We start from the raw sequence: 10,034 nt of genomic DNA, 5'->3' as shown, positions 1-10,034 counted from the left end.
TCGGTGATCATAACCGAGCAACCGAATGCAATAGGAGCCCGTGGCTAAGCTGTTTCGGGCGATGATGTGGCGATTAAACGCGATATTTGTCAGCAACGCGCGGCCGGCGCGCGTGCCTGCCCGGCGGCTCTGCGAGCGGCGCGCTCCGGGCGTCGTCGCAAGCGGCGTGCGGGTTGGCTGCAGAGGCATCGCTCCTCCTCCTCCTGCCTTCCTGCCCAGCCCCCCTCCACTCCATCCCTTGATTTAAAGCAGCCAGGAGGAGGGTAGGGGGGGGTTGGAGCAGGGGAGATCCGCGATATGCTCTGTCTGCTGTTTGCTTAGTGCGATTGACTGCGACTAATCGGCGGAGCGAAGGAGGCGCGCGAGGCGTGAGCGCTTCCACGGCCGCCGCGGAATCCGCCGAGCGCCGGGAAGGGGGAGAGGAGGGAGAGGAGGAGAGAGAGGAAAGTCGCCGGGCTCCGCTGCTACCGCCGCCGCCGCCGTCTCCCGCGGACGCGCGAGCGGCACGCGGCCGCCGCGATGCCGTTCATCCCAGGTACGAGATCCTCCTCCGCGCCCATTGCTCTTCCGCGGTCACCGCACCGCGGCGCGACCCCTCCGAGCCGAGCTCGGGGCTGCGGGCTGTCTGTGTGTGAAGTGGGAGGGGTGGCAGTCACGGACATCCCCATCCCGGCTTCTGTCGTTTGAAATGTGCGTTCCACCACCTGATTTCCTTGGCACGAGGCTGGCGATCGCGACCTCTGAGTCCCCATCGACAGGTGATGCGCTCCCGCATCACCTGTCGCAGAGAGAAGTGGTAACTTCGCCGTGAGATGCCGGGAAGGAACAACACAGCAACAGGTGTCGTTTGTTTGCAGTGATTGTTTGTCGCGTTGTTCATGTTCGATTGTCGAACGCGATGGATGTGCCAGTCGCTGGCGATCCTCGACCTGTCCGTCGTGCGTCCCTGGCACTTTCGGGCGACGTTTTGTCGTCCTTTTCATTAGCGACGCACCCAGGGGGGTGCCCAAACGATGCTGAGTGTTTATCCATCGAGACGTTTTGTTGACACGAAACAAGCATACTAGCGCTATTTTTCTTTTTTACAGCCACTTAGTGAACGTTGTTGTTTTATTGTACAAAGGGCTTTCGGCTGAACTCAATTGAACTCGACCAAGAATGAACTTTTCACACATCGCCTTTCGCGTGAAGCCCACTAAGAACAGGATGTGGGCTCGGTGCTGACCAACACCGGGACGGGGCATTGGCCGCGTGCGTCGCCTTCAACCACCGGCGTGGCAGGCAGCAGCGGTAGTAGCAGTAATCGCAGCAGGAGCAGCAAAAGCAGCAGCAGGAATAGCAGCAGGAGCAGCATAAGTAGCAACTGCAGCAGAAGTAGCAGCAGTAGTAGCAGGAGCAGCAGAAGCAGGAGCAGCAGGAATAGCAGCAGGAGCAGCAAGAGCAGCAGCAGGAATAGCAGCAGTATTAGTAGCAGGAGCACTAGAAGTAGCAACAGCAGCAGAAGTAGCAGGAGCAACAGAAGCAGGAGCAGCAGTAGCAGCATGAGCAGCAGGAGCAGCATCAGCAGGAGCAGCAGCAGCAGGAGCAGCAGAAGCAGCAATGCTCGAGGATTGCTCTGCCCAGAAATGAGAGCGGCGCTCTCCGTGCGTCACCGCCGCACCCGTCGGCACGCGTGTGCAGGTCGTGGGCATTTCCCGTCGTAGTATTTAATTTCATTGACACAAAGGAGAGAATCTCTTGATATCATTAAAGGGGGTTGGTGGTGGGGGGGGTTCTTCTCTCAAACTCTGGTGGGGGCTGGCACGAGCCGCCACTGCTGCCTGGCGAGGAGTGTTCGCTGACGCGGCGCTATCTCAAGTGGCGCATTTGTCGCCGTGAGTGTCGCTTTTGTCACCACGCGCGCGCCTCGGTTCGCGTCGCATTCCAGAGACTGCGAAGCTGCCGCGATCTCGCCAGAGATCACCCGCGCGCCCCTCCCCCCGCCGCCTAGCCGGCTCAAAGCCCCCCCCACCACCCCCCTCGGGGCAGGGAGCCTTAACCATCATCCCCCACTCCCTCGAGAAGTCCTCCGATCAGTTCTCATTGCGCTCACACCCGCCCCCCCCTTCAGCTAGACCAGAGGAAGAGAGTGATGGATGATGTTAAGCGAACCATCCTATAAAATATGAACGACTTTGTAAACTCGCATCCTGTAAATACGCCTCGGTCCGCGCGAGCGAGTGAGTGAGTGAGGATGCGAGCACGCGAGGCTGCGCGCGGTACATTGCCGACTTTTGCTTATATTACGAAACAACAGAAATCACCCAACACACACACACACGCGCCCATATTGTCTTATACATCGCTGATATTGATCGGTATGCAAACTGCAGCGTTACAGCGTGGCGCACGGAGAACGCGATTTGTTGAAGGAAGGCGCGACGGGACGGGTGCCGCTCAGATCAGCAGAGATCAGAGGCAGCGCGCGGAGGACCAAAGCGCGAACGAGGCTCCCCGCAGCGCGCCCCGGCGCCCGCATCACTCACGCGGCAGAGTCCCCGCTGCGTCTCCTTCCTCCACCCCTCCACGTCCCTCTCCCAACCCCACCACCACCACCGCCGCCGCGCCTGTTTGATTATCTAATCGCAAGTTGAATTTCTGATATTCGGAGGCAGGGCAGGCGCGGGTTGGCGGCTGCGTGGGTAAACCTTCGAGCCTCCGCCCTGTCCCCACATTCCCCAACCCACCACCACCCCCATCTCGGTGGCGCAGAGGAGGCGCGGGTCATCATGAACCGACGCGACCCCGGGTGAAACCGACGCGGCGCGCCCCAACCTTGCCGCTGCCCCGCCGGCCCAAGCGTTCGGCCCCAAGGCCCCGCTGCTCGTCGTCCCGACATCGCGGCGACACGCGGGAGTCCCTCTGCTCCCGAACGCGGTTGTCGAGGCTTGAGACCACCTGAATGTGAATTCGCAATGCCGTTGCTCTGCATCCACGCATCAGCAGCCGTACGACGAGACGACGAAGACGTTCTCGATGGAGCCGCCGCCGCCGCCTTTGAGAGCGGATCTCTCCCCCCCCCGCCTCACCCGACGCCTTGCGCCGTGGTGCTCGAGGTCATGCGGAAACATTCCCCGTCGCAGCGTTCATTGCGAACTCGCGCACGCGCGCGCGTCACCCCCCACGCGCCTCTCTTTACCTGCAAAAATATCGCGAAGCCGCGCTCGCCGTGAGCCACTACCAGGACGCCGCCCTCCCCCCCTGCCCCCCCCCCTGTGAGCAGGCGAAATGAAAGGCGTTTGTTCCTCTGATTACCCAGGAGGAATTCGTGCCCGCCCGACCGCTCGCTCGCTCGCCCGCCCGCCGGCCGGTCGGGCGGGCGAGCGAGTGGCGATGGGGAAATCCGTTCTGGTGAAAGTGCGTTGCGACTCGCGCGGCGCACTGACAGGGTCTTCATCACGGTGTTTATTCCGGCTCTTTAGTTATTCGTTTAATATGCAACCTGCTGAGATGCGCTGCGGGATGCCTCCGCTGTGCCCACGTTTCATTTGTTGATGTTACAATCAAACGGGCCTGCTGCTCGTTCTTTTGTTTTGACGTCCAATGCAGCTGCCCGCAGCTTCTTTGCAGCTGAGAAACTGAGAGCCCCTTGCCATCAAAGCCGGACAAGGCGCATGAGCATCAAGAGACGAACGAGGAGGTGATGTTTCATCAGCCTCCGTTTCCACACCATGATTCCGTCCTTCGGTTTGCAATTATTATTATGACTCTCCACGCCATAGTCAATCGCCGAGCTTGTGATCGTCTCCATCACGAGGATGTTTTTTTACCAGGGCGTCAGCAGACTCGCGCGTTACCGGAGCCTCCTGCGTATCGCGACCGACCCGTTGGCCCTCGTGCCAAGCACATAAAAGCTCCGAATGAGCGAATCCGCTAGAAGGGCGGCACGACCACTGGGGGGGCGGGGTGGGCTGATGGAAACCTCCTCGCTGCTGTGCTGCAGCCGACTGCCGCCGTATGTGGCCGATGCTCTGGGTCACGCCGCTTGTCCCCGCACCGCGTGCCGCTCCCTCTCCGCCGACCTGCTGCGCGAGGCGACGCCGCTGGGCAAGGGACCAGGGGGAGTCGGTTGAATTGGCTGTGCGCTCGTCGAGAAGTTTAACGCGTGGTGGTGGTGGTAGTGTTGGTGGTAGTCGTGGTGGTGGTGGTGGTCGTGGTGGTGGTAGTCGTGGTGGTGGTCGTGGTGGTAGTCGTGGTGGTAGTCGTGGTGGTGGTCGTAGGGGTGGTAATCGTGGTGGTGATGGTGGTAGTCGTGATGGTGGTGGTGGTAGTCGTGGTGGTGGTGGTAGTCGTGATGGTGGTGGTAGTCGTGATGGTGGTGGTAGTCGTGGTGGTGGTGGTCGTAGGGGTGGTAGTCGTGGTGGTGATGATGGTAGTCGTGGTGGTGGTGGTGGTAGTCGTGGTGGTGATGGTGGTAGTCGTGGTGGTGGTGCTTTCGCGGCCAATATTATCCATAATAAAGGGTTTCTTTGGGGGGGTTACATCGATAAAAATATGAATGCACTGTCAAAGCTGCCACCACCCGACGCAGTCAATCAATACGTTTTGTCACGTAAACAAAGCGTGCCTATTGGATACTACTTCAGCACACCGGTGTGCGTTGGAGACTCAACCCCCGACATTTACAATCCCAGTACTCTGCCGTTCCGCTGGTGATTACAACAACCAGCTTCATCAGGCGGTGGCCAGAATGGCGACGCCGTCCTCCTGTTTCGGTCTTCTTCTGAAGAAGTTGGGTGAAATATTCCATCTGTCCCGCAGCACGACGGATACAAACGAATTTGTGTTTTTGATTTGCGGGGGAGGGAGGCGTTAATAATGCAACGCGGTTATTTTAATTATTTCAAAGTGTTTACGTGCTGGGAAAACATTTTGAAATTAATATTTAAAATTTGAAGGCCATGCCTGAGCTGGTCGAGTTTCTAATGAGATTAAGGCAACGGATACATCTCGCCACGGTGGCTAAGAAATGTTAACTACCTCGCCTGGTATTCAGGAGGTCGGGGGTTCGATTCTTCCCCTGACGCTTGCTGCTGTATATTTGGAGTTTGTATGCTCTGCTCGTGGTCACGTGGATTTTTCTCCGGGTCCTCCGGGTTGTCCCTCCACATTTAGAATCAACATCGCGCATTTAGAGTATTTGGCTGCTACAAAATTCCACGCGATCAGCTACTTTGTTGCGCTATCGTTTGTGGCCAGTTCGCTCCGACAAAGAGCTCAGTGGACCTTAACTGGTCAAAAAAACTACGTAGTTTTTAGTTTTGTATGGCCACTAAACCTCATCGCTTCCCACCAGCCGTCGGTGAAGCCGATAGATTTTTGCCCAATCGTAACCACTCTGTGGAGATTGTAATAATTGGGATAACGTCGGCCGTGGGACTTCATCAAAGACCATTTTTTAACATCTCTCCAGATCACAGCATCGTGCCGCTTAAAGGCTGCGACGTGTGGGAATTTTGATAAATTAAGTCGTCGAATTGCGCCCATGAATGGTTAAACAGGGGTTGTGGTATTTATTTCAGCACATCGAACGTTTCTCGTTTTATTTTGTGAAGACCGCTTGGTGCCAGTGCTTTATGACAAGAATACACATGTAAAGCACGTAACAGCACGACGAGGTGATGTATGTTTTCCCCACTGGTACCATACACAACACCGTCAACTCAACGCGTTCGTCAATAGGCACCACGTGGCCCTCATCGGACGAACGCAAAAATATCACGGGTGACATTTCAGGCAATGGCTCTTGTTCACCGTAGATCGTTCTATCGTAGGAGACACAGCCGAGTAGCGAGTGGACCCGACAGGAGGGTGTCTGACGGACTTGGCAGCCGCGTCGGACCTACAGCCTGCGAGCAGCAAGCCCCACTCCCCCCCTCTCACATTTACAGCATTTATTTTTCTTGTCGCTTTCCCACCATCGTTCGGTCCCCACGGGGCTCGAGTTGAGAGAGCAGGCGAGCTTGACACGTTTCCCACGTCCGCTCAGCCACGGCGCCGTTTCACCCCCTCCACCACCCGCACCCCCGCTATGCTCAGAGCTCTCCACTGCGCAGCGTGGGACCGATCGTTGTGTCCTGCGTCCTAATATATAACGTGGATGTGGGACGTGGTGTAAACTTGGGCGCTTGTGTTAGCGCCGCGGAGATCACTTCCACCGTTTAATGTCTATGACCCGGGTCATCATTTGAGGCCAAAATTCCCGACATCGAATATATGCGCGCGTACAAAGACACAGATCCCCCGTGTAGCCTTAACAAACTGTCGAGGCAAGTGCTGTTAGCGAGCACCTATGAAGGCCAGAACGGCACACGAGGGGGTGGGGGGCCAGCACCACGGCCGGCCGCCTTTGTCTCCCCATTGGCAATGTTTACACCAGGTACTCATTTGAGGCTATGACGACCTAGGGGAGGCCCACGACCGGTTCAGATAATCGTCACTGGTGTTGGCCGTGAGCGGGAATCGAACTCGGATCGCCGGGTTCGTAGCGCAGCGTAGCGCTAACCGCTACGCCACCGCTCCCCACACGTGCACACGCACACACATAGACACGCGCTCTAGTCGCTAAATATAAGTCGTGGCGATGAAACAGCGGGCCTGTTGGGCTGGCCACGCTCCAGATTTCCATGTCTACCAATCAACAGATATGTTTAATGTGCGATACAATTAACATATGAAGATTGCCCGCCAAGAAACGCCGACAGGTGGGCACCCAACGGCTGAAGTTTGCCAGCGCTCTACTCACCGCCGATAAATATAAAAGGAAGCACACAACAAGAACACGCACGCACACGCGCAAGTGCGTGCGTGTTCACACATCTCGGGCAGGTTGTTCGGTCGGAACGTTGCGCTGACAGGAGTTGCTCTTTACGAATCGTCAAGTGCGGCGGTCACGGCCGGCGAGTGTAGCGGAGCGAGCAAGCGAGCGAGCGACGCGCGATCAAACGCCCCCCCCCCCCCTCCTCGAGCATCTCTTCCTTGACCTTCAGACGAGGTTTTGGCTTGGGACCGTCGGACGTGTCCAGGCGGGGCACGTGGGGCAGCCGTGGCGGGACCTTTGCCACCCTGCGTGGAGCTCGGCAGGAGAACCCCCGTGTCGCATTCGGAATTCAGAGGCAATTCATTATGAAGGAGCCGTCACCGCGGACGCTCTTCTGCGATCGCGCCAATTGTCACCCCTCGTCAAACGCTACCCACATGTTTTACTTCATATCTACAAGAAGCGTGTTGCAGGGCGTGCTGCATCGAGCAACATTGATTTTTCGCCGTGGTTGAGCCGCTAATGAGCGGCGGAGCTGGGAATCTCGCTGCCCAGCTTCGTGCTCGGTCGGAAGCGCGCTGTTCCTCCTGAAAGGGATGTTGTCAAACGATAAACGGAGTGCCCCCTGCCGCGGAATGCCTCCCGTGCGAGTCCGACCTCGTCAGATCGCGGGAGCTACGCGGGGCCCTGAGCCGTGGTTATTGCTTGGGATGGGTGACCACGGGGCGCAGCTCGTCTTCGGGTTCATCGCGGCTACGTCGCGAGCAGCAGAGGGCGATGCAGCACCAGCGATTGTTGTACAACATTTCTATGCTCCCACCTTACACTTTCGCCAAACCCGCATTGACCGGATGCGGTTACGCTATGGATCAATAACCCCCCACGCGCATCGCGGGAGGCCCTCATCCAGCAGTGGATTGACGCGAGGGCCGTGCACGTGGGTGTGGAGGCCGCGAGGTGTTGTTTTGTGTGTGCGTGTGTGAGGGAACGCGGGAGCGAGTGGGGCCACCGAGCGGGCGATGTGCGGGGTGACGCCGGTGGACAAAGTCAACGCCTTCGCTGCGACGCACGCGCGCACGCGGCCCGTGACCCGCCGCTGTGGAGGCAGCGAGGGTTGGCGGATCAGCGCGCGCACGTTGTGAAACTCCCTTTCCTGTGGAGGGGGTGGAGAGGGGTCCAAGTCGCCATGTCCCCCCCCCCCCTCCAGCTCGCCAGGAAATGGCAGTAGAGCAAGTGAATTAATTTCCACGTCTTTCCATCCGTACGGGGATGGAGGGTTGTCCCCGTCGCTCGCGTGGAGTTTTCTCAGAGTGCTCCGGTTTCCCACCCACCCGTAGCAGTGACTCGTTGTACGGAGTTGGGACCGAACGTTGCACGTTGGGGCCACAGCGCTCTGGGCAATTGTTGGTGGCACCGGGGCTTGTGGCTACTGTGCCCTTCGCGCTCGTTGTGCGGTGAAAGAGAAGCTGCAGATTTGCAACTTCAGCTGTCTTTCCTTGTTGATGCGGAGTCCGTTCCCAGAACCGTGGTGATGGACACGATTGCTGAGTGACAGAAAGTGGAACCCACTGACACGTGCACTGTAAGATTATTTGGGGGTTGAGTGGGAGGGGTTAAGTTTAAAGAGACCAAAAACTGAAGAATTTGGAGCAGAGGGTTCAGCCTGATGAGGGAACCCAGGGTGAATTGGAGTTTGCGGTGTCTCTCTCCCCGTGGTCGCGTGGATTTTTCTCCGGGTTCTCTGGTTTTTCCTCCACATTTAGAAACGCGCGTTTAGACAAATTTTGCAGCTGCACATTTCCACGTGATACGCCACTCCAATGAACTATCATTTGTGGCCAGGTCGCTTCTGAGAAAGAGCAGTATATACTCAGTGGGCCTTAACTACTAAAACAAATAGTACTTTAAAAACGATGTGGAAGAGCGATCGTATGCTTTATCAAACGCTCAGATGGCACTCACAGCTGCTGTTAGCCATGGCCGGGATCTGTCACCAGCTTCGTAGCTCAGGGCACTGACCACTTCGCCACCTCTCAAAATCACGCACGGACTGCGTGGTGAAGTTCAGTCAAACACAACCCCCAAATCACCAACACGGAGGTGGGGGAGGGGGGGGCAGACCTCCATCCGTCAGTGATTTCTTTGAAAAGGGCCGACAACGTTTTGTTTAAAGGGTAAAGACGCAGAGACTGAGATGGACGGACAGTGTCGAAACACGTAACCGGCAAGACAATGATCATACAAGTGATTCGAAAACCCCAGAATCACGGAAAGAAAAGAGTCTTGGTCGGAGCTTCGCGAGTGATCGTTCGTGAGTAGAAGGAGGGACATGACAAGTTGGGGGGGGGTGGGGGCGAGGAGGGCACCACTTACACGCACAGAGCTGCACCAACAAGGCAGCCCGTACCACGGGGAAGGCGACATTCCGCTGTGGCGTCAGCGCGTCTGGTTCCCATCGAGGAGCCGCGGGGCAAGCGCCTTGCTCGCGAGCTCTGGTGATAAACGGGGATGATTCTGGATGCCATTCCACGGAGTGCTAAGTGCTCATTAATACCGGCGTCGTAAGCAAAGGGCAGTTTTGGAACAGAGGGAGAGAGAGGCCTTAAGGTGGCCCCCAGGGTACAGCACGACACGGCGCGCGCGAGTGGTGGTCGCTGCAGTTGATAAGTCAGACCACTCCATCCATGGCCTCGCGTGTGGCACAGCTGGCACGGGTAGCCACACCGCCTCGCGTGTGGCACAGCTGGCACGGGTAGCCACACCGCCTCGCGTGTGACACAGCTGACACGGGTAGCCACACCGCCTCACGTGTGGCACAGCTGGCACGGGTAGCCGCACCGCCTCGCGTGTGGCACAGCTGACACGGGTAGCCACACCGCCTCGCGTGTGGCACAGCTGACACGGGTAGCCACACCGCCTCGCGTGTTGCACAGCTGGCACGGGTAGCCAAACCGCCTCGCGTGTGGCACAGCTGACACGGGTAGTCACACGCCTCACGTGTGGCACAGCTGGCACGGGTAGCCACACCGCCTCGCGTGTGGCACAGCTGGCACGGGTAGCCACACCGCCTCACGTGTGGCACAGCTGGCACGGGTAGCCACACCGCCTCGCGTGTGGCACAGCTGGCACGGGTAGCCAAACCGCCTCGCGTGTTGCACAGCTGACACGGGTAGTCACACGCCTCACGTGTGGCACAGCTGGCACGGGTAGCCACACCGCCTCGCGTGTGGCACAG

The 10,034-nt window shown here is 58.1% G+C and overlaps 1 protein-coding gene across 1 annotated transcript in view; it reads left to right on the top strand.

The window, feature by feature from the left end:
- Positions 1-296: 296 nt before the first annotated feature.
- LOC144729217 (zinc finger protein 385D-like) overlaps positions 297-10,034 on the top strand; it is a 132,893-nt gene continuing 123,155 nt past the window's right edge. The window contains exon 1 of the mRNA XM_078609289.1: positions 297-535. Coding sequence (XP_078465415.1) covers positions 520-535 — 16 coding nt within the window. The 5' untranslated portion in view covers positions 297-519. The remainder of the gene's footprint in view (positions 536-10,034) is intronic.

The sequence above is a fragment of the Lampetra planeri genome, chromosome 31 (assembly GCF_965212315.1).
Source record: "Lampetra planeri chromosome 31, kcLamPlan1.2.h2, whole genome shotgun sequence".
NCBI classification, from domain to species: domain Eukaryota; kingdom Metazoa; phylum Chordata; class Hyperoartia; order Petromyzontiformes; family Petromyzontidae; genus Lampetra; species Lampetra planeri.
Note: the sequence above shows the minus strand (reverse complement) of the source record. Positions and strands in the feature narration are given on the sequence as shown.